This window comes from Natrix helvetica (genome assembly GCF_964273705.1).
Source record: "Natrix helvetica genome assembly, chromosome: 2".
Taxonomy (NCBI): domain Eukaryota; kingdom Metazoa; phylum Chordata; class Lepidosauria; order Squamata; family Natricidae; genus Natrix; species Natrix helvetica.
In genome coordinates this window covers 127,350,787-127,376,336 of record NC_138552.1, presented here as the reverse complement: position 1 = coordinate 127,376,336, position 25,550 = coordinate 127,350,787, and the positions used below count along the sequence as shown (strand labels likewise).

Genomic DNA, 25,550 nt, shown 5'->3' with positions numbered 1-25,550 from the left:
GAGACCGAGCGCCACCCCCCCTCTCCCAAACAGAACTCCAGCCAATGGCGCAGCCGGGCGAGCCGCCCTGGCCGGTGCCACCTTTGGGCAGCGATTCCAAGCCTGGCATCGCCTCAGCCCGACCGGCCGTTCGCAACCAATTTACTCCAGAGTAGGGTCGCCTCTCCTCCCCCCCCCTCAGCGGGAAGGAGGCGGCAACCCGTCCCTTCGAGCTGCCCTCTTTCCCAGTCGCCGGGAGGCGTGCGAGCCCCGCTTAGTGTCGGGGAAGGGAGTTTTCCGCGGGAATTGCGGGGCCCTGGAGATGATGAGGCGAAGGAGCTCGCCTCGCCTATGTGTCTGGAAGCTCCGGGCCTGGCCCGCCGTCGGTTTTCGCTGGGGGCCCCGGAGCCGCGCGGAACTCCTCTGGCTGAAGCGCCGGGCGGGCGGGAGAGGCAGCGGAGGGGGAGGGAGACACACGCTAAACAGCAAATTAATAAATTCTAATCTGGCTCTCAGGAACCGGCAAAGCGAATTAAGGGAGCTTCTCATAACAAAGAGTAACGCGGTCCGCCGCTCGCCCGTCTCTCTCTCTCTTCCTCCTCGGCCCAAATTAAACGCCGCTTTTAAAGGCAGGCCGAGGCGGTGGAATTCGTCGCCTTTGTTGGGGGGACAGGCAAGGGAGGGGGGTGTCGAGAGAAATACGGGAGGAGGAGGAGGTCGCGTACGGCGTGGGGAAGACTTAAGAAAGGGGGAGGAGAAAAAGAAGCGAGGGAGGGGAGAAGGGAGAAGGGAGAAGGGAGTGAGAGAGATTCTGTCCTGAATTTCATCCAGTCATCGACGAAGATAAGAGGTTTAATTCATTTAGCATATGAACGCCCGGCAGAAAGCGATTCCCATTATGAATACATCCAAAGGCACAAGGCGCACTTCCCTCCGTATTTACACTGGCACTTGTTATCATTTTAACCGGATTATTCACGATGTGGATTCTGTAACATATCGGGGATTCTTCTTGCAACGCTTTTTGTTCCCCCCTCCCTTCTAATATAAGCCCCTGATCTGGATTGTGAATCTCTCTCTCTCTCTCTCTGACTCTCCTCCCCCACCAGTTTTCTGGTGAGTTTTATATCCACTCAACCAACAAAGTGAGCTGAGCTGTGTCCAGACAGGAGTAGAACAAGATCCACATCTGTAAGACCCACTTCTGCTCCAAACTTTTTTCCCCCCGCTGCAAATAACCCTTTAGTTTAAATCTTTTCAGAGTAAAACTCATCAGATCCAATTTCTGGTTAAACCAATTCAACTCACATTCAGAAGAATGAATTATTTGTCTTGGCACTGCTTTTAAATATCTTCAGACTTGTTGAACAGGGCAGAGTGTATCAATGCCAGATCCTGGGCTACAGGTTTAATTGTAAAAATAAGAAATAGCTTAGGCTGAAATCCTATACACGTTTATCTGGAAGAAAGCCTGTGCTCAATACAGCTTTTTTGTTGATAGAGGTATGTGGAATATGCTGATTATTTTTTTAAAAAAGAATTTTCGATACACATATAGCACATCAGCAATTTCTAAGCAGTTTGCTTCACAGAATTCAGCTGTATTTATTTTCAACGAATAAAAGCAAACTATTGTAGCCGAACAAATTAACAAATTATTGTAATTTACATAAATTTACAGGGACAGAGGAGTGCCCAATCTTTGTGTAACACATCTGTAAAATAATTCTAAATATTAAACAATAAATAAGTCATATATAATTATTACAAACAAAAAAGAGATTAATGCTCTCCCAATTAGTTCCAATTTCTCAAACCGAAAAAAATGGGGGGGGGATTTTTTGTGTGTGTTTTAGGCTGACAATTATGCCACCATAAGATCCTAGAGAAACACCTGGATTTGAAATGTATAAAAAAAGCAGCCCAGCCCATCTTTGATAAGAAAGATCCAGCTTTTATTGAAAATTTATACATAACTTGGTATTGTAATAAATAAACATAACCATTTCCACAAAAATGAGCATGATGCTAGAGAAGGATATATTTACTTGCAAGATTTTGCAAACAATGGCAAGACAGACCCCTGATGGATACAGAATAAATATTAACAGCACTGTAGAACCAGAGTGCAGAGGTCCAGCACAAGATCAAGAAAAGGGAACTAAACTAACAGGTAAATAAATAATTAATAAAAACGGGGTAGCCTCAAAAGAATTTTCTGTAAACTGATCATACTTCAGTTAGCCTTATCTTTACAATCACTTTTTTTAAGTTGCAAGATTCTTGAAAGATTGATTAAAAAGAACTGCTCTCCGAGCACATAAGAAAGCTTTAAATTTTATAATTGTACTTACAATGAAAGTGTAAAACTGCAGCTGAAAAACACATGTAAATATAGCACATTGAAAGAAATGGTATGAGTATGATCTAACAATAAAATGGTTGATAGCATATTTAATATTACATATGGCAGAACTAGAGGAAACAATTGAGCATGTTTCCTTCTTTCTCTGCTATGTGTCCACATAGAACAATGTATTTGCAAGTTTTTTTTAACTAAAAACATAACACTAAGGTTTTCTCCCTTCTTACACAACTGGATGGCTGCTTAAACATTTGGGAGCAAACTTATTTAAGATAATTAAGCCACAAAAAAATCACGGTGGAAAGCTAATTCTGAAACCCCATTGCTTGATTGAAAAGGGGGAAGAGAATCAGAAATCAATTTAAGATAAAGCTGATCCGGCCAAATGGAAAATTCTGAAATTTTAAGAGGTCTTTTTGTGATTTAGTTTTTCTAGTCTTGTTGTTGGCATATGTCCAAAATGTAAGAAGGCTGAAGTTACAAAAAGTGACAGTATCTTGGGCCATGAAAGCTAGTCATTGAATGATACATTTCTCTTCTTTCTTGGCCATTTTTCCTTTGTTTTGTTCAAGGGTCCTTTCCAAATGCTCATCTTCTTCTTCAGCCCTAAAAAATCAAATACAATTGTCAGTAGTTTTTCTAATAAAATTCTGCTTTACATTTCAATATAGGAATCATGCACAGATAAGGAGTTTAGGGAGCAGTCATTTCAGGGACCAGGTTACACCATCTGTTTCCATAGGTAAGAAGTAGCAGATCACTTTACCAAAATGCAGGACCTGAGGAGATTTAATTGCTTCAATGCTGAGTGACTGACCTTCTCCTGAAGGTTATTTTCTTGAATATAAAACTTAAATACCATGCAAGGAAAACTTGATTTTATTACTGGAGTGCATAAAAAATATGAAACGTACTGTTTTTCTTGGGCATCTAAATCTCTGACCAGCGCATCACGTTTATTAACGAGAATAACAAGTTCATCTAGCAAAAGTTGCTCCCGCCTCTTCTGAGCTTCAGTCTTTTGCCAGTCTGAAAAGAGAAGAAATTCAGAAATGTGATCTTTGAGAGTTTAATATATTTATGATATAAACAAATCAGTGTCACTGCTCTGGTTTCTATAACAGAGTCATGTCCTTTGTAGAGACCCATAAGGGATTATTTCACTTTCCTATGGATATATATAACTACAAGAAATCTAAATTGACTTTAGCAGATCCAATATTTTTCAGCATTATTAAAAAAACCTATGGAAATTTTTTGAGAAATACTAGTCAGTAATATAAACATATATGAAATGAAATAAGTTTTTTTGTGGGGGGGTTGTGATTTGGGGATTGTGGTTTTCCTATATTCATGTATTTGGAAAAAAACATTTTACCCAACAAATCTTATTTAAGAGAAGATATGCAAAAGATTATATTATTATTATTGTTTATGATCTTGTTTTTATTACAGCTTTTCCTAAATAACTTCCACTCCCTTTCAGTGTATTAGAGATTTTGTTTCTGAACCAGAAAAAGATACAGATTGAAAACTGCAAAATAACAATAAAACTTTATCACAATGCAATTTCCTTTCTCTTACAAATTGATTATAATTTTCATTTCCTCCCCTTTGCTATATCTTAGCAATTGAAAATACCTCACCCTGATCACTCACTAGGCACCCCAGAATAACTTTAAAACAACAATTAACAATTAGTTGATCAACAATTAGTTGATTCTCCTATAAAATCAAAGTACATCTACTAAATAATATTACTCAATTTCCCCCCCTAACAATACAGATTATTTGATAAGTTTTTTTTCCTAATAAGCTGAATCTTAAGATCACATAATTTCCAGGTTTGTTAATAGCCACAAGAAGACAACTTGTATATGTAAAGAATTTATATATTTTTCTTCTATTGTTCAGGTTTGCTTTATTTTTTAATTTCAAGAGTTCATGGAAGGAATGAGATCCTATCATATTTAGTCAGGTCTCTTTGCTGATGTCTGTTCTTATAAGACAAACAGTATCAATGTTTCATTAAAAAGGGCAGTTTTAACACTGGAGCATACCAAACAAACTGCTCTAGAGGCCAGACAGCAAGGGCCTGTCTCTGTCACTCAACTACCACCCTGTCCCGCCTCCCTCATTAGGAAGGTAAACAATGAAGAGAAGGAGAAGGAGATGATGAGAGAGATAGAGGAACAAATGAGAAGCAGGAGGGAGACAGGACACCCACCTTTTTTAAAATCAACAACAACAACAACAACAACAACAACACAGAAAACCCTCCACAGCTTCTGACTCATGCAGGGTGTCCTCTATCAACTTTCCCCCCAAAAGCAGAGGAAAGGCTCTACAAGTCTTTTGGATTTCTCTCTTCCCTGTCCATTGCCCTGAGCAATCATGTTAAGCCTCACATGGCTGGTGCTTATTCAGATAAACCTAACAATGCACCCCAATGGTTACCATGTGAATCTTCACAAACCACACAAGAATGTGCTGGTTCAAATCCCCCTGACACCCCCCCCCCCTGCAAAGCAAAATTTATTCAAGGCAGAAAACTGTTCAGAAGCTTTATGAGAGCAAGTGGTGCCAGAGTGAATTTGGTTTTGTATTTACAAATTAAAAATTAGATGCAGATTCATCCAATAAAGCTTAGAATGGCAATAAAAAACCAGGAATGTGTTGGCCAGTCTTTAAATTGCTTTCCCAATATGCATAATTAGCACATGCATACTAATAGACATAAGGGGAATGCATGGTCATGCAGAGAAGCAGAAAATAACTATTTTATTTAGATATCTCACTGAGAAGGGGGGAAACCAACCCAATTTTACCCTTTAAAAATGACAGATTCTCCTATTATTCAGCAATAGCAAGCACCTGCATTTTAATTTAAGAAAAACAATGTTTCTAACCTATACAGATAGAAAGCCTGTTTGGAATAGCGTTTCAGGGATCAGGCTAGTAATTGGGAGACTGTGAGTTCTAGTCCCACCTTAGGCATAAAGTCAGCTGGGTGACCTTGGGCCAGTTGCTCTCTCTCAGCCATTGGCGGAAGCAATAGCCAACCATTTCTGAAAAACCTTGCTAAGAAAATTGAAGGGACTTTTCCAAGTAATCTTTGAGAACTGGACATAATTGAATGGAAGGAAAATAACCTCTATACATAACTTTGTGAAAATGTTACATTTCAATTCCTACATTCGAAGCTGGAAAGTAAGGCTGGAACAACTACTATCTCTAGACTGAAAGAATGTCCAAACTCTTATTATCCAAAATACTGTTCAAAAAACATTCTTTGAAATGAAAGCACAGATTTCCAGAATTCGTTTTCTATGTAAAATCAATTTAAGCAAAGATTTCTTTATTGGATAAGTACCACAGTTTCATTAAGATACTAAATATAATTTTACTTACAGTGTGAAATATTCTGATCGAAGTAAATAATGGACATGTTAATTTTGCTGATCACACTGTGGGTTAATAATCAGCTATCCAAAATTATACGTCCTGCAGTCTTAGGTGAAAATATTTTTGAACAACCTGCTTAAGCAATCATCTGTACCTTCTTTGTACATACATTTCAGTTACTCCTCATTGCAATTATATAGAAAAAAGTTCTACTAATTTCAAGTGAACTCACTTCAGGTACAGGTGTCCCCCCCCCCCCTCTTTCTCTCTCTTCTGACAACAGCAAATTTGGCACTATTGGCCAAGATACATTCTTAAAAATATATACAAAAATATGTTGCTTCAAAACAGCAGCTAAATTCCCTCCCATGTCACAAAGAAAACTGCCTTTGAAATTATCAATAATTGGTTATGTCTTATAAATGTAAGTTGTTTAAAGGGGGTAAAAAGTGAAAATGTTTGTTAGGATTAACACTGCAATTCTATACATGTGAACTCTTATGTCCCAAATAAATCCAATCAGATCTACTCTTAAGTAAATGGCTGAAGGACTGCAACCCAAAGAATCTGTGTTTCTTTAACCCTTTGAGTTCTTGGTATCATTATTCTTATTCCTGACATGGCTACAACCCTTTGGGTGCGCTCTCTCTCTCGCTCTCTCTCTCTCTCTCTCTCTCTCTCTCTCTCTCTCTCTCTCTCTCTCTCTCTCTCTCTCTCTCTCTCTCTCTCTCTCTCTCTCTCTCTCTCTCTCTCTCTCTCTCTCTCTCTCTCTCTCTCACACACACACACACACACACACACACACACACACACACACTATTAATCATTTATCGCCTGCCTGCCTACCTACCTACCTAGGAAATGACCATCTTCCTCATAGGATTGACTGCAGTATTAACAATAATTAAAAACCTTTCACTCTATCTCTTTGTACTATAAATGGTTGTCTATCTAGACCAGTGTTTCTCAAACTTGGCGACTTTAAGTCCTGTGGACTTCAACCTGCTATGCTGGCTGGGGGATTCTGGGAGTTGAAGTCCACAGGACTTAAAGTCGCCAAGTTTGAGAAACACTGATCTAGACACATCAGCTATAACCTTATATTAAGTATTTGTACGTAATGTTCAATTTTTAAGGAACTTTATTGTTTAATATACATTCATGACAATTACAGCACAGTGATGTATTTGTTTTACTGATGTTTATATCTTCATATTTTTTATAAAAAGACCATTACAAGCATTCTGGAAGAAAAACATTAGAATGAAAATGGTCTATGTTTTACAATTAAAAAATAAAAAACAAAACTTCCAAGGTTGACTCTATAAAATAATACAGTTTTGATTAAAATTAACATGAGTTTTGTAAACAGCATATTGAGTGAATCTAGTTAAAGTCTTAGCTTTAATACCAGTCAACTGACACAATCCTGAAAGAGTTTCCATCATCATCATCATCATCATCATCATCATCATCATCATCATCATCATCATCATCATCCATTTGATAGAATTCTACCGCTGAAGCTAATCAATCTATGGAGTACTGTGGCCAGAACTATGTAACAAAACTTAAATAGATTTACAAATGGGGTTTTAGAGGATAAGCTCCTCCACAGGATTACCTATTGATTTTAAATATAAAAAGCTTATCATATAAATCATAACTACAAAAATAGTGAACCTATGCACAAATCCTTTAAGAAGTGCACACACTTCAGACTTGAAGCCAAGAATAAATGTAGAACATTCTAAAGAAGATCCATTTCTTGGATGGAAAACTGTGCCCCCACCTCTCCCCTAGGGTGTGCAAAACAGGAACATACATCTTTTTCAAGAAGACATTACATTTGAACCCAAAAGACCATGCATCGATGAAGATTCTCAATACTCAGCTAGTATCAATGAGACAATTTGATTCTGCAGTAATTATGAACCTCCTTCATGTTTCATGAAAGCACATATGAACAACCTGGCAACTCATTTGGAGCTCCAGCCCTTCTTACCCATGTAGTGTAATTTTATTCTGTTCCAAACGGTAAGATCTCTACAAAGCTATTACATTACTAGTAAGACTACAAGTTAAAAGGTCAGGTTGTGGATCCCTTTCTTAAAGGTGAGGTGCGTAGGAACTAAGTGCAATTCTGAAAAGTGTCTGCTCCACAGCTTGATAATGAGAGCTTTGGAGCAATACACAACTTGAAAGCAAAGCTGACAAAATCTTTTATAAAGTTAAATGTCTCAGGATGGGAATGAGCAGCATCTGCATTTAAGTACATAACTGCAAATAGATAGATTATATGTTGTTATATAGATATATATTAAACTATTTATATCCCTGTTATTTGTACAATTCTAAATATGTCACGATTAAACTCCTCAACAATTTCACGTTAAATAGCATGTTAGGACAATGCTGAACTCTGTGAAACTGCATATTCAAACAATGGGACATCAAACAGGATCTCCTAGTATCGCCTTCTGAAATTTGCTCTCCAGCTGGGAAATACTAAAACCACTGCAGGACAGGCTGCAAATATGCAAGCATGGCTATACACATGAGGCCAACACTTTTGATGGAAATAAGGTTATAGGATTATTTAAAATTTCTATTTGCAAAGCTTCATAATCTACACTTTTGCTTGTTTTAAGGCTTGGCTCCATACATAATAGAGCTTTACAAATCACGGCTGCAGGGTGTGCAGCCCAAACTTTTGGTATTGTCTCCAGAACCTCCTGAAAAGCTATTGACAAACTTTGTTAACCCATCCCCACACTATCATCCTGCAGTGGCACAAAATAGTATATAACTCATCATACATATAACTGGTCATACAGTAAGGTTTTGCGCAGTTTCCTCCGTTGATAGATCAGGAACTGGCTACTGTTCTACCCAGCTGGAAGTTAAGTGCCATGCATATACAACTAATTTCCTTTATCACACAAAGAAAGAAAGAAACCAAACAACATTTTTCTTCTGCTCAGCTATTGCATTTTTAGCTGCCTTGTCCTCTGCATGTGGACAATGGTGACTTTCTTTCCATTAGCCTTTACTTCTTTTTTTTTTCATGTGAAAGTTCACTGAAGTGGTGCTCAGATGTTGCTGTCTTGATTTACTGCTTTCTTGGCCAAGCAAGTCTACTTTTCATTTGTCTATTCACAGTTGCTCATTTTTCCAGGAAGAAGAGAGTGAAAAAAATAAGAAATGGCAAGACAGACACTTGTGCCAGAAAACAAGAGAAAGCGCTCTCGAATAATGGATTTGTTAATTAAAACATATCTTGGGTCAGTTGATTAACAGATCAAGAACCATTTCTTGATGTTAATGATTGCTAGGAGACATTGGGAGATGGGCAGACATTGCTTTTGATTTGTTCCCCTGGTTCCCACTGACAGAAGATCCCCAAAGGCTCCGGTTGCAGGAGAACTGCCTCCAAAGATTTGCCTGTACATCACTGTGAAAAACCAATAGAAGTTAATATTTTCACAGTATGAAGGAGATACTATGAGGATCCTTTAGGATGAGTTGATGACAATTGTATAGATACATGGTATGCAAGGAACAATCAACTGAGAAATTTAAAAAAATAGTAAGGGATTGTTATGTGTGGGTATGTCTACATGTATTAAGAGAGGGGAGTCATTGTATGTATGTGCAAGTATGTGTATTTAGAAATAAATGCATTTAGTAAGTACATTCATTAATAGAAGGAAATCTTATAAATGCAATTTCATGGATATAATTGCTATCACATTTTTATCCATTTTGTAGAGCATGGCTCCTGGAATATCACTCAAAACCAAGTAAGCGCTTCAAGTAACTCCTGGTCTTGAGTGAACAACTGGCTGTGCCATTTGATGTGTCACAACACATTAGAATTGTGTTAACAGAGTATTGATAGACTTACCAGTATGTATATTCAGAATGAAATAGAGTGGGGTAACTTGAGGGCAAAATCCTCAAATGCTGGCCCAGAGCCAAGAAGATGTAAAGATGTTTGGATGGGAAGGAATCAACTTCAACTCAACCCTAGCAAGACAGAGTCATTCTGAATTTTTGGACCTCCTGGACCCAATGATATGTAATCTTTGATTCTGGCGAGGGTAGAACTGTCCTGGACAGAGCTGATGTACAATTTAGGAGACTGTCTAGACTTACAAACTCCTGCTCAAGGAGGAGGTGGCAGCCATGACTGAGAAACCTTTGTATAGAGATGCATCTTGTGGGCCAACTGTAGCCATTCCTGGAGCAGGAAGCTTTGCTTACAGTCATTCATGCCCTGTCAGTTCTCTTGGATTACTCTAACGTGCTGTAGATGAAGCTGCCCTTGAAAACCATCAAGAAACTACAACTGGTCCAGAACGTACCAATATTATACTGCACTGCTGCTGCCTAAACTGCACTGGCTTCCAATTTCTTATCAGAAGCAATTCAATGTGCTGGATACCACCTTAAAAACCCTAAATGAGACAAGACTACTTGTAAGCTGTCTCCCCTGAGAAATCATGACTGTTCCACCAGGCCAGATAAGGTTGGTATGTTCCAGCTCCCTTCCCTTAAATGTTGTCATCTAATAGAACCTGTGGAAGTACACCTTTCTCTGTACCTGTCTCTGCCTTGGGGAATAACCTTTCTCCAGAGATCCAAGCAGGTCACCTGGGATCCTTGTTTTCCAGAAGACCAGTTGGCTGTTACCACAAGTGATAGGGTAGAATGAAGCTAGAGTCATGTAAAATGGATGTATTAAAACAGTACCACACATTTTGATATAATTTTGGTTGATTTTTATTTAGCTTGTTTGAGGGGTTTTATTATTCTTACTGCTTTATGTACTGCCTTGGGTTACGCTCACAATATGGGTGATGATATGAGTCTTAAAAAAAAAAAAAAGGCTCACAAATAGATTTTTGCTTGTTCAACAAGACTTCTTTCTCCCTGTGCCCACTCTCAGATCTGTTCTAGATTTAAATTCTTAATTTCCTGGACACAGTCAAGATAAAGTCAGAAGTGTAATTATTCTTGCTCCACTGCTTGAAACTGTTCTGTTTGTAATTGCTAAATTTCTAAATAAAATTTAGTTGATAGGAAATGATTGAAAAATGCTATCCAATTCTAAAAGTCCACTGAAAGGGGAGACATGACAATTGCTATTAAAATCATTATAATGGGGTGTGTATGTATGAGAGACTATAAGGTTTCTGACTCAGTTTTATTTTTAAAGCATGCTTCATAATATTGTTAAAAAACCAACACATTGCTACTTCTTGCAATTACTTAAAGCCTTAAAGTACAGTGGTCTATAAAACAATACTTTCTAGATTACTGGCCTCAGAATGTTCTTTTAGAGTATATTTATAGCTGCTGGTCCCTTTTTACAATGTGATGAACATGTTCTGGATGTAGATTTTATTCAGGATTTCTATTATTTTCAACTCTGGTTAAGAAAACACATAGAGGTGGATTAAGAAAGCTACCTGGCACTTCATGGCTTTCCCCTGCAAACTCATGCTTTCAGCAAAGCCTCTAAACTAATTAGAATTGATTTATTATGGATCCGGTACCTTATCAGGTGAAGAACGAAATTACCATGGACAGTCAAAGGGTTAGGAGGTCAATACAGAATAGCAAAATCAATTTAAATTGATTAGACAAAAGGTCCATCTTACACATTTTACAGAGCCCAAAGGATTAACTTTTAAGTAAACATCTTTGAACTGTAAAGACAGAATTTGAGGCTGAAAGATACAAGTAATGACAGCTTTATTAAAAACAATAACTACTGGGATGTATTTAAATAACTAATAAAATTACTTTAATCTATCTTGATGTTTATTTTTTATTATAAATCATCCTCTGGATTACTGTACAGAAATTTAAAATATCAGGAAGAGCAGGTAATTGTACAATATATCCCTATGTCAATCTATTCAGAGGTTTCCATTTAGACGAGGGTGACTAGCCTTTTAGGAAGCTATAGAGAATGAAGAAAATACACACAAAAGATGGTTCTTTTGCCCAATGAGGTATTCATTTAACAAAAGCATATTTCTACTGAAGATTGATCGGGTCTACTTACCTTATGAAAATAATGAAACATACTTTTTCTTTATTTTGTACTGAAGCAAAAATAGAGCTATGTATCAAAATAAATGCCATCCAAATTATCATGAATTCAATTTCATTTTAATAAAGGTGTATTGAGAGTTCTACATTTTTCTGGGCTTCCTGTGTATATTGTCCGTCAGATTCAGGTTTTCAACAATGTCTAAAAAATGTATCTTTTAAGCATTTCTTACCTTCAATAGCAAGCATGGCTCTTAGTTCCCTGTTGAGTAGCTCGTACCGTCTTTCTAAATCATGTTCCTTTTCCCTAGGCAAATTGTAGAAGTTCATCAATATGTTAATTACTGAATCATTAAATGCTTAAAAGAACCTTTAATTTTGATTGATTTTTAGGACTCTAAACTGACTTTTTCTCTAGGATTAAGCTACTCTGTACAAATGATATGTAAGAATAAAACCTTATTCAGATAGGATCAGTGCTTCCAAACGCTCCTTATATTAACTTGCAACATTCATTGGGAAGTACTGTCAACAGTACTTTCTACAATGTACTGCACTTCAGCAACCTGAAAATGCTTCATTTACATTTCTCCTCAATTTGTAAATATTTTAAAATTTTATTTTTGAAAATTTTGAGACAAGCTTTTGCTATGTAGACCACAATTTTTATTTGCTCAAGAAGGCCCTTCTATGTTCCATAGATGCATGTAGCTTGGAGGCGGTGCCTTGCACTTCACTGCTGTCAGCTGAAAGTTTTTAACAAAAAGTTAAAAGGTAGAAAAAGAATCTGTTTGCATTTTGGACTTTAGGAGAGGGAGTTGGTCAATAAATCTACATGGAGTTTAAGGATCAATCTGCTGCCTGAGGGTGTTTTTGAGAAGGACACTTCTTTTGAGGGCTACTAAATGCATACCATTAAATATATAGCATGCAGTTGTTCTTCTGGTTTTCATTGATTCTGGGTAAGAATATGTCCATTCATAAACATCATGCATGGAAGAAGGAGGTCAGCTGACTTCAGATTGCTTTATTCCATCAATTCTAGTTAGGAAAATATTATTAAATCAGTCTTTTTAAATGCTTCCATTTAAAACTAACCACCAAACTAAGAGGACTGAAGAAAGGATCAAATCATTCCATTATAATTATAAATAAAATTAGATAATAAGCAGATGGAGGGAACAAGTATGGCTCCAGTGAGAGGTCAGCCTAAATAATCCTGGCTTAAATGCAACTTGTTTGTCTAAGAGCTCTACGTGTGCTTGGTGCAAGCTTTTGTTGGAGCAGAGTACATCAAGATAGCAAGAGAACCCTGACTACGAAGCAGCCACAGATTGCTACTATAGCTCCTGTGATCTGGGTATCAGAGGTGGAAATTCTGGAGTTTGCAGAGTTCAGCATCCATCATTTAAAAAAAAAAACCTTCTGGAAGACTAGCAAGTAATACACTGAAGGGGATGGAAGAACAGCTGTACAGTAGTGGCTAGGGCTCCCATCAAGACTAATAGCAATTGTTGCTTCATGTAAAGACATTCAGTTTTGTATGTCTTCCACAGAAAAAAACAATGGAATGTGTATCCTCAAAATCATCCTTCCAGAGTTGAGTTATTTTCTGAAAGAGTCTTGTGTATTTTCAAACAAGGCCTGCCCTTCATTTTTTTTTCATTTTTATCATTCATCTGGCAAAATAGTTTGACCTTCATTTCCTTTAATAAATAGCTTCACCTGTAGTCCTGTAAAATGATCTTCCACTCTCTGCTCTTGGCTTAATGCTTTTGTTTAAGAAGTATCGGATGACAGTGGCGTTTGATGCTTGGAAACCATCCAGTTTGAAAGACGGTTCAAGATTTATAAACCATGATTCATGAAGTTGGGAACCCATATTGACATCATGTGTTCTTCCCAAGGCCTCTCCTCCTATAGCACTTTAGGATTTGTATTAGATGTGTGAGCCCACTTTATACCAGGAAACTTAGTCAAGTTTAATAATACCGTAACCCAGAGATTTTAAAGAACAACTTCCAATCAGAACATGCAATACTGAATTAGATGCCGAAATGTCCTGAACCAGGGTAAAGGTCTTGTCTGTGTTATTTATAATGTTGAAACTGTTTATACCCCTTACTCATATTTCCTTCGCTGCCTGTAGTGGGAGTTTCTGTATCTGCCTATGGGTAGGTAAAATGGGCATTACAAAGAATGCAAACAATGCAAATCGCTTATGCTTCCCTTCTTCCTTACTTCAACCAATATTTGAAACTTCATCTAAATAGTTCACTTTGTCTGATTCTCAGACCTAGCAATTAGTATAAATTATATTTAGACATTTCCATACCAAAATGTACTCATATGCTCTGTATATCTTCTTCTAATATTATAATCTGAAATACATCTGTCTTCCAATTTATAGGTGGTGGAAAGAATTTTGGCATTCAGTTCAGTGGTGGAACTAAGTTTGCACAGATTGGCATTATTTTTGATCAGCATACATTTGAATATAAATCTATTATGTTCTATTTTTCCATTTTAGTTTAGAAAATCCTCACAAAAATGGTACTATTGTTTTTGCTCACAAAATACGTATTTTGAAATATCTTTTACTTTTCATATATATTTTACCTGACATTATTATTTTTAAGTAGACTACAGCACTAACAAACCCAGGAAAGAACAACAGTCTTAAGACCAAAACATTCTAAGTTGTCCACTGGTCTTAGAAGGGCAAATCAAGTCCATTCTTAACAGGAAATGCAAAGAATGACTGACATGAAGGAACTGACATGTGAGTTAAAGGTCTACTCATGTGCAAAGAATCTGTGAATTTCTCAAAGTAGATTGGTATGTCGAGGAACCATTAATTTTCATGTTCCAATTTTTGATCTTGGTACTATGTTTACAGAAGTACCCTGTTTCTCTGAAAATAAGACCTCCCCAATCGGGCTTTTGAGCACAAGCCCTCCCCCCAAAATAAGCCCTCCCCGAATATATTGCAACGCAGCAGCAGCTATGAGGTAACCACGCCGTCTTCTGCACCTCAAAAATAATAGGACTTTCCCAAAAATAAGGCCAAGTGCTTATTTTGGGGGTCAAAAGAAAATAAGACCTTGTCTTATTTTCAGGGAAACCCGCTATGTGTTTCATAGGCTCCTATCTGAAATGAGCGAAAACTGAGCTATTTCTTGAGTTTAATAATTTTTCACTGAAATATTCTGCACTAGAGACAAATTCCTTGTGTGTCTAATCACACTTGGCCAAATATTGCATTGTATTGTATTGTATTGTATTGTATTGTATTGTATTGTATTGTATTGTATTGTATTGTATTGTATTGTATTGTATTGTATTGCACTGCACTGCAGTCTGGTCTAGTCTAGTCTAGTCTAGTCTAGTCTTGTCTAACCTAGTCTATTCAGCAATGGTTCTCAACCTTTTCTTTATCACAGACCCCTTTAAATACCTTTTGTGGCCACAGACCATAAACTAGGACCCCCAAGACTTAACTGAAGATTTAAATCATAACATTTTTTCAAGCCTTCGTGGATCTCCTGTGATGACCTCACAGGTCGAGAACCGCTGCTCTAAAGTATTCTAAAAGGAAGCATAAAAATTAACAACTTTTGCATTGTAATTCACAAATCAAGACATACTTACAGAAGAGAAAGTTGATTCATTCTTCTTATCAAGGCATTTTTCTTATTGACTAACATGAACCATTCTTGCATCATAGCTTCTTCTTCTTCAGTATTTCTTCCTATTAGAACAGAGTACTTTGATTTATATTTTAAAGAGTCAGTGATAAGTCTAAACATAATTTTTATTTAGCACAGAGTTTCCAGCCTCATTAAAAAAAATCCATGTACAGGATCCAAAGAGCTCAGTAATATTCATTTCAGCTTAAGTTTCCTTTTGACAGCAGTGTCCAAAAGCTGCCCTCAATATTATTTGGCTCATCCAGACGGCAAAACACTATTATGCAGGGGAAAAAGTTCCAATTTCCTTAGACTTAGAACAAGTGTATTGTCACTTTAAATGTACACTAATCGGTCTACATTAACATGAAATTTCATTGCATACAGTTCTCAAAGGGTCACCGCCTCCAATATACACTACATAAACATGACAAAATATAAATAAATGAATAAAAAATTATACATGTACCCACATATATTATATGACACCAAGAAACAACAGTCTATTAGCTGAGGCATTTAATATATAGTCTTTTCAATCAGTTCTATTGAAAGTATAGTTGGAATACAACAATAATAAATTAATAGCTAGCCAAAGCAAGCTCAATTTCAGACATATTATTAAAATCTAAAAAGAACTAATTAAAATATTTTAGAACTTCAAAAAATACTTGGGAACAACAAAATCTAAAATATAAACTCTACTTGTTTATAAAGCCTATTTCAACCACTGTATTATAAAAACCTATCAAAAGAATAAAAAAAACCTAGCCTGACTTCCATTGACAAGGAATTTGAAACAATTATTGACAGCTTCTTCTCTTGCTTTCTTTTCAGATTGGAAGGGCTGTGGATTAGAAGGGAAAATGGTGCTTTGGAGGTGCTCGAGTAGCATGTGCCCATAGCACTGTGAAGCACATATTCCTTTTCCTGGGATCACATGTTTTCCTTCCATAGCCAGTAGTAGAGATCATTTGCCAAGGGGGTTAAACATGTACCTATAGCACGTATACCCAAAGCACCTTTTTTCCCTTTGAATCAAAATTATCCTCTGATTACAAAAGAACCATCTTCCAAAGATATTAAAATTGAATACGTGTATTATAAGAGAGTGTGGATTTCCAAACAGTTTGTCATATTGGTTCACTGATCATAAAGGTAAAGGTTCCCCTCACACATATGTGCTAGTCGTTCCTAACTCTAGAGGGCGATGCTCATCTCCGTTTCTAAGCCGAAGAGCCAGAGCTGTCTGAAGATGTCTCCGTGGTAATGTGGCCAGCATGACTAAATGCCGAAGGTGCACAGAATGCTGTCGTTGATCATAGCCAGCAGTTAAACTATATCCCAGTGGCCTATAAAGCCACTGAAATATGTCACGTATTTTTTAAAATGACCTTTGTCAATATATTTTGCAGAATTTATTACGGATCTCCAAATGGAATATTGCTGGAGCACTTGTTATCACAGTTAACCAGGACACCTCTAGAAAGGAGAATTTATGTGTTAGGCTTGGTTGACCCAAGGTTCAGAGATGATTCCTGGAATTCTTCCATGGTATGAATCTGAGTATACTGGGAACATTCTCAAAATGTGAGCTTTGCAAGGACATACAATACAATATAATATTGTACAATACAAGCTCCAATGAAAAAGATGGCTTCCAGGGCTGATAAACGGAACTCAAGCTTTGGAGTCTTCTTTCGTTGGGGCTGTTACTTGGAGCCCTGATACTAGGTTAACTTTCTGCCATTTCAACAGACTTTTTAATTGTCAGAGCACCTCTATCTTCCTGTGATTAAGGTTTCTTAGTTTGCTGCCTCAAATGAAATAGAGAGGGTGGTGAAAATAAAAAGATGAGTTACTTTTTAAAACCAAAAAGATTACCCTTTTACTTAGATTATTATTTCTCATAGGTATTTTTATTATAATGTATAATATGAAGGGTTTCTACAATGGAGACAGTAAGGAATCAGTAAGGACTTTTAATGCTAACTGACATAAGCACCACAAGTCTCTTTATTGATTCTGGCTCTTTTTCAAATTAAGAATACAGTTATTTTCAACAAGACCACAAGACACATAAATCTTATATACTGTATCTGTATTCAAAGGCTTTAAAAATCAAGTGAAACAACAGAAATGAAACCAAATCCCAGTGAGTTCTGTCAATAGTGGACAACATGCAGCTCGCAAACTGTTTTCTGTGACTTCTTGACTTCTTAGAGATTTTACTATCGAAATTCAGTTGTAAATTGTCAAATAATTGAAGAATGATCTCTTATCATTTTTTATCCTGCATCCCAATTCACCCTCAGGAAAACTGTGCAACATCTGGCTCTCAGCATGATATCTCTGCATTATGCCCTGCCCGCTGTGAACACTGAACACCAAAATAAAATAATGATTAAAAACAAAGCACCTCTGCCACAATTTATCTCCTCCACTGGACAGCATGCTATGTATAAACTAACATTATTATCTACACACTGAACTTGAGATTATGGTCCTGGTCAGAGTAGTTTGCCTAAAACTAATGAGTTAAAATGGAGAGCTTTAGCTCAAACTCTTAGTTAAAACATTAACATCAATGTTAAAAGTTGATTTATCAGACGTTTTTAAACTAGACACCTACAAGTCAACATTTGAGATGTACCATCATCAGATTTCTCTTGACTGTGAGGAAATGCAGCATTATGCAATAATTTATGATACTTCATTTATACAATACTGTAAATCAAAGCTCTAACAAGATGCATGAAGAAAATTGTGATGCCATGCTCTACATGCACTGTCATTTTGCACAAGGATGAAAGTACAAAAGACCTATGGGAAAGCGGAGGTAAACGGACCCTATGTTAAAAAGACTTTACTTTTTCATTCAGTTAAAACCATTATTTATTCTCTGGTAAATTAATTATAAGCTTTCAAAACAAATAAAAGAGTTCAATTTAATAAAAGGTGGGTGTTGGGAGTTTCTGTTCAGAAAACAAAGACATGGTTATGAATGTCTGCAACTCATATATGAATTGTGGTAATTATGACTGCATTTTTGTAAATGTTGACAACTTCTCTGGATCAGCCAGAGAATTCATTCAGCTTTTTGAATTGCAATTGCACCAAACTTTGAAGACTGACTATAACAGGTGTAGCAGATTAGCCTTTGCTACTCTGGAATAGTAATAAAGCTATTTTCTTATTAGCAGATTAGCAGTAAAAAACGATAGGTGTCTAGAGCTTGCTGCTTTCAGCCCCTCATTTATGGTAATAACTGCCATTCCCATAACCATGCATTAAATGGTGGATTTTTTCCTTAAATATTCATGCTAAATTTAAAATACATGTGGAGAAAATTATGGATATGGTTGTGATCAAAAGCTATAAGAAAGTCTAGGTACTTTCTCTTTTTCTTTACCAACGTCTCTACCGCCTTTCACATTTAATGCAAATATTATTGATGCTTATAAATTGTCCTAAAATCATTACATCACCCTTACAGTAATAGGGCCATTTGACTATGTTACACATATGCACTCATGCACATTACTGCTCCCCTTCAATGCACTTCAAATATTTGGATCCAGAAATGGGAAAAACACAAGAAACAAAGAGCCCAAAGAAGAATGTCAAGACAGCAATGGTGGACTGTAAAGCAAGAAGAAGAAACCAGGCCTGTCATATATTTTCCGTCCTGTGTGATGGAAGAGTAGGGAGACTCCATGATGCCATCCAGTTGAATAAGGCTTCATTGAGTTTAAACACAAACACAGACACATGCAGACACCATGATAATTGCTTTGGACAAAAAGGGTTTCAAGTTGTTAGAAAGGACTGGAAAGAATGCCTTCTTTTTCTTTCTATAATAATGTCAGGAGTTTGAGTAATTTCCTGGTTCACAATACAGAAATACCAGCAGCAAGAATTGGGCTTGGAGCACACTTTTCCAAAGTTTCCTGACTGTATTAACATCCCAATAAAGGAAAATGTATTAGGATCCATAATAACAGTTTTACTTGGTGCCATATATATTTATGCTGTACTCTTAAAATTGTTTTAGTGTTCTAAGATGTATGCCACCCAGAATCACTTATTGAAATAGGAGCTATAGGAATCAAATAAAGAAATAAATACACAAATACAAATTATTATTACTGAATATTTTCATGCTCTCCCTTTCCTTATGGAACAAAACCTTGGAAATTTCTGACTGAGGAGTTCCTAGTTCACTAATAAATAGGGAAAGACTAAATACCAATTCACAGTAAGGACACGATGCCACCAGCCTGCACTGCATTTTATACAGCGTAAGATGGCAGATTATTGCATTGGAAGGATACACGTTCTGAAATTTGACAACAGAAGAATGGAAGGGCAATAGAAGCAAGGCTAAATATAACAGAATATGAAGTCCATTTCACCCATCTTGTCTCAGAGACAACAACATAGGTGCCATCTACACATGAAGGAGTGTTAAGGATAATATCACCAGGTGTTTTAGAAAGTATTCCCCAGGCACAGGAATTGACATGAAATAGCTAGATAGACATGACAGTTCTTCGGCCATCAGACCGACTTTCCTATGGATTGAAAATGAGAACAAAACAAGAGAGAAAAAGAGGGAGAAAGAAGTCAGATAAGATACATGGTCTTGGCAATAAGAATGATTGGTATTAATAGAGGATAAAATAAGTGTTTCAGAGAATATTGCTTGGTGTTGAATATTGAGTTGAGTTTTGAATGGTGATTTAAATAAAAAATCCAAGAGAGAATTGGTGTTAGGAGAAAGTTGAGAAAGGATGATAGTTCTGTGTGCTACTTTGGAAGGAAAACAACGAGATTCAAAATCAGAGTAAAAATCAGAATTCCCTTCCAACGATGAGAGGGAAAGCAGCGGTAAAGTTTAACTCTCTCACAGTAACACTGAAAATGGTTAAATAGTTAGAAAGAGAAAAGCTATCGGATGATAAAATCACAAGAGAAAGGAATCAATTGTAAGACATCAGGAAGAATGAAGACCAAACAGACTTTCTTAGGTATTAAACTGAGGAGGTCACCAGGGATATTATGAAGAGTTTTATTACAGTAGAAGGGATGGAAGTGAGACTAGAAGAAGACCAACGAAAAGTGGCACTGGCAAAGAGAAAACAATTGTAGCAGCACCACCGGGATATCTAAACTTTAGAGCCAAAGAACAGAGGGGGAATTAGCCAGCAGTTAGAGAGGACAAATTGGAAATGAATGTTTTTAATAGAATGGGTGAGATAGTGGAATGTCTACATCAGGGCTATCAAGCTCAATTTCATTGGGAGTCACATCAGAGTTGTCTATGATCTTGGAAGGCTTGGACATGCCCAGGGGGTATGGCCATGGTGGGCATGGCCATGATGGGTGTGACACGGGACTTGTGAGGGGGAACCTGTGGTGCAGTGGTGGGTTCCGGATCTCGTTGCAACTGCTATGGTTGCAATGGGACCCGGCATCCTCCACATGAACGTGCACAGCGTGCTCATGAGTAGTTTCTTCCAGCAATGTCTCCGCAAGCCTCCATGACGCTCCAGATGCTTGGTGGAGTGACGCGCAAGTGCTGTATGCTCCATGCGTGTGTGCGGAAGTGCCAAAGGCTTTAAAGGCAGGTAAAGAGCTCAGGCGGGCGGGTGGGCCCTCTGAAGCACTGTACTGGAATGGTTCCCAGTGCTCCGGGCAGGCTCCAGTGGTGCAACCCACCACTGCTATGGTGGCCAAATGCTAAGGCAGGACTTTCCTGAGACCCTCCCTCATTCTCATTATACAGGTAATTTTCAAGTTACAAATGTAATAGAGCCTGCTAATTATATTTGTAACCTGAGGATTCCTTTGACAGAATCACGTTAAATGAACGTGATCATTCCCTGCTTTCCCCAATGCATTTGTTAATCGAATGCACATAAGGTATCTCAGAGTGGGGAAGAGCATGCAGGACCTAGTGCTGCAGCAGGCCATCAAAGGCCTCCCCCAATCCACTGAGATATCTCATGCTCCCCTAGGGTAGCCACAATTGCCTCCCCCCCATCCTGCCCATCCAGGTCTCTACAAACTGGGCCTGCTTCACCTAGGCCTGGACTGGGCCACAGCAGCCTCCTGCTTCAGGGATTAAGGCAGCAGCAGTAGTCAATCAATGAGGAGGTTGCTTCCTTTGTCCGGCTGAACGGCAAGCCCCTTATTGATTGGCTGCCACGCTCCAACCCCTGAAGCTGCTCATTTGAACTCATTTGAGGAAGTAGAAAGCAGGAGACTGCTTGTCACAGGCCCTCATGGCAGAGAAGCCAAAGTCTTTTATTACATCTCACCTTCTTACAGCTTCACAGGCTTCTGAATAAAAGACTTAGGCTTCTCTGCCATGTGGGTCAGCCTCTTCTGGAGCTCTTAGAAAAGTAAAAAGAAAAGTCTTAGTAAGTAAAAGTAAGTAAAGTAAATCCATGGGAAATGGGGTGGGGAGGGCCAAATCCAGCCCACGGAGGCTCCATTTTGGCTTGTAACAGGCCGAACAGGGGACAGTGCTACAGGAAGCTATCCAAGCCAAAAATGGGCCAAGGGGGGGGAACGCTAGCAGAGGCACCATGAGCTGGTCCTTTTCTATTTCCAGGATGGCCCTGTGGGCCAGATATAAGCACCCTGCAGGCCGGATGTGGGCCATGGGCCTTGAATTTGACACCCCTGATCTAGATGGAAAGAAGCCAAAGGAGGGAGCATTTATTTTGTGCTGGAGAAGAGAGATATTGGTAGAGCAAACTGAACCAGAAGTAGCGAGAGTACGGTTTAAAGATGCAAGTGGAAGGATAAGATAACGACACTGTGGATGAGAGTGCACTATTAGAAGAAGAAGGGAAATGGTGAAAGACATTCAAATGAATGGTTTTGCTTTAGACCAGGGGTGTCAAACTCGCGGCCTCACACCCTGGCCATGTCCACTCCCATTTTAGCAAAGGGGGGGAAAGTTGCGATACATCACATGACGACAATGTGTCATCACGAGTTCGACATCCCTACTTTAGAATAATATAACTAATTAGCATGTTTTTATACGAGACTATGCCAAGAACTTCTAGCTTGTTCACAGGAGTTTCTGTATTTGGACAGGAGAAAAAGATATTGTTGCTTGCCAATATAACTTCCCTTGACTGGGATCTCACTCTTGTTCCATGCCGCTACATGGAATGAATAAAATGTAGCAGAAAAAAAATGCAGGGGAATACAATGTCTCCATGCTCTGTGAGGTGCAGCTAAAGGCAGGCTGGTTGGTATTCTTGTACAATGTCACAGGAAATGGAGCACAGTCTGCTGCACTGTAACACAGGATACCTTCTAGTTCCTGCAACAGCATTCTCGGGATCACTGCTTGGTCTTCAGAAGCTTATATGGATGCACATATTGAATTATTCAAACCACAAAAGCAGAATTTGTAAAATGATCTTTATGTGTGCTATTCATCCATATCCTGAGAATTTTAGTGTTATTTTTTACAGATACCCAGATGTTTGGTTTACAGATACAGATGTTTAACAAATATCCTACACCTTGGATCAGGAGTGCAAATTGGGACTGTTTCTCCTTCAGGTATCATTGTGTAATACTAAAAGCTATTACATTAGGAAAGGGCAAACATTTAACGTCAAGAGCTAAGGCAGCATCAAACTACGGCGGCAGATAAATTCCAGTGTTTACATGGTGTAAAATATGAACATTTTAAAGAAACTCCTGTGCCTTTTAAATAACATTCTCAGTTGCTTTTCAGATTCACTGTTTTTTTCTGTTTGTCTTCAACCATTTGATGCCCTGACACTGGTCATGTGATACAGGTTGTAATAGGCACAAATCCTTTTGGGTAACAACAAAAGAAGAAAGAATAAAAAGAAAAAGCTGAAAAAAAACCTTGTCATTTGGAAAAAGACCAATTGTGGCTCTGACGAGGGCCTTTTTGATCACTGAAATGACACATGCGTGCAATATTAAGAACAGTTAAGGTTTCATTGACCATGGCTTTCAATTATTTTCCCTAAAATATTGCAGTTCTGTATGGTTAAAGATATCTTAAAACTCAAATTTAAGGAGATTTTACACTGATATGCACAGAACTTGGTAAATAGATCTACATAACAATGATATAATTTAAACTGATTCTTTGCAGCTTCTCAATAAATGACAGGCTTTTCCAGCAAAAATTGTTTGGAATTTATTTCTGTGAACCTAGATAGAAATCAGTCAAGTTTTGGTTTGTTTGTTTGTTTGTTTGGCAGGGTAAAAAGCCTATTTAGATCATTCTGTAAAACAGTCATAAATAAGAATGGTGCCTATGTTGCTTTTGAAGATTCACCATTACATTTAGTTTTGAGATTATGAGCAAAACATATTGCAATTGATTTGACATTTGATTGCAAACTCGTTATTGTTACATGAGATGAAATGATTGCAATGTATAAAACAGCCCTTAAATATAAAATATGCCGATTCTTTGTAGTTTTTGCAACATAACATCTATATTACAATTTTGTTTATATTCCTATATAAAACAGGACACCTCCCATCCTTTTAAACTAGCAAGTTGGACCATTACAAATTAATCCTGACTTTAATAACTGGTTAAAGACCCCTTCAGCTCTATAAATAGGAAAAAAATATTAAAAGCCTGTGATCACAGCGAGCTCTCTCATTTCTCCTCTAACCATTTGTTATTTAATCCAATACTAGTAATCCAATTTGTCCATCAGACTTTTAAAGGGCAGAATGCAACTTCCCCAGCTTAGACACTTTTCAAAGTACAATATATTTTTCAAATGAATGCTGGATGTTTCATTTTCCCCCCTCCTAACTGTTCCTTGCTCTAATGTATTGGGGGGGGAGAGAACAAGATGAACATTGTTCATACTGATTAAGTAAGAGCTCATTAAAGAGCTGTCAGTGCCGTTCTCTGAATATGCATGAAGCATATAATCAGATCTAGTACTGTCACTAGAGGAGAATATGGTAAGTACAAAGAATTGATTTAATTACTTAGAGTGGGCTGTAGTGGTAAAGCAGTCTTGTTAGTACAAAAAGAAAAAGAGGTTGTATTCTGGCACAGTTAGGGGGAAAAGGTAGTTTCTGCTTCTGCTACAATACTTAATCTCAGAAAAAAAAGCGCTTTACAATGTAGCTTGAAATGAAGATTGCCAGTATCCTGAAAAAGGCTGGAATTCATCTTATCTTTCCTAACCTCACCTGGTTAACTATCTTACAGAAGGCATTTTCTCTCTTTAGTCATAATTACACTTGAACTATTTCATCAAATGGTCACACGGTCCATTTTGGAAAAAGTCCCTGAAATCCTTTATACTAAAAACAATTGCATTTGAAATGCTTGATTTCCACCCCCCCCCCAAAAAATATTTTGATGGAAATTTCAACATAAATAGGGAATCAGATGATCAACTGTACAGTATAATTTAACAGCCAATTATCCTGATCTAAAATATGAGACTTAAGTAATAGTATTGCTGTCATTATAAAAATGATTGAACAATGATTACTTTACTGCAAGTTCTTCAATGAAGTGCTGTGCAAAAAGAATTTTTTTGGTCTTGATTTATGGTTTTCCTAGTGAGGGCATTTTCCTGACTGTTTACTTATTTATTATTGTACTGTTATCAGACTTGAAAATTAACATTTTAATTTCTTTACATCCAGTTTACAGTCTTCTTAATTAGGAAGCATTATACACTTATTTCATACTGAAAATCATAGTTCTAACTTAGTGATAAGGTAATGCTTCACTTAATAGTACTTTCCAGAGAATTCTAAATTATTTGGGAAGCTTTGTTCCTTGATGAATTCATATTCAATAAAGGTAGCACTAAAATTAATTCTATAATACTGTTCAGCAACCCAGAATGTGGGAGTTAACATTCTTTCAAACTGCTTTACTCCTTTTGGTCAATTTCATGACCAAAACTATTGTTTTTATTCATTGATTAAGAAGGCTTTAGTTCACTGAAGTCTTGTGAAGACATTTGTGCTGCAATCTCTGACGAAAACAGGAG

At 37.4% G+C, this 25,550-nt stretch overlaps 1 protein-coding gene across 3 annotated transcripts in view; it reads right to left on the bottom strand.

The window, feature by feature from the left end:
- Nucleotides 1-1,789: 1,789 nt before the first annotated feature.
- EHBP1 (EH domain binding protein 1) overlaps nt 1,790-25,550 on the bottom strand; it is a 279,410-nt gene continuing 255,649 nt past the window's right edge. Inside the window, exons 22-25 of one of the 3 annotated variants that reach the window (XM_081941545.1) lie at nt 15,464-15,563; nt 12,046-12,119; nt 3,259-3,373; nt 1,790-2,950 (exon numbers count right to left, since the gene is read on the bottom strand). In XM_081941545.1, the coding sequence (XP_081797671.1) occupies nt 2,860-2,950; nt 3,259-3,373; nt 12,046-12,119; nt 15,464-15,563 (380 nt within the window). In that variant the 3' untranslated portion in view covers nt 1,790-2,859. The remainder of the gene's footprint in view (nt 2,951-3,258; nt 3,374-12,045; nt 12,120-15,463; nt 15,564-25,550) is intronic. The other 2 variants (XM_081941543.1, XM_081941544.1) reach the window with 2 other exon arrangements.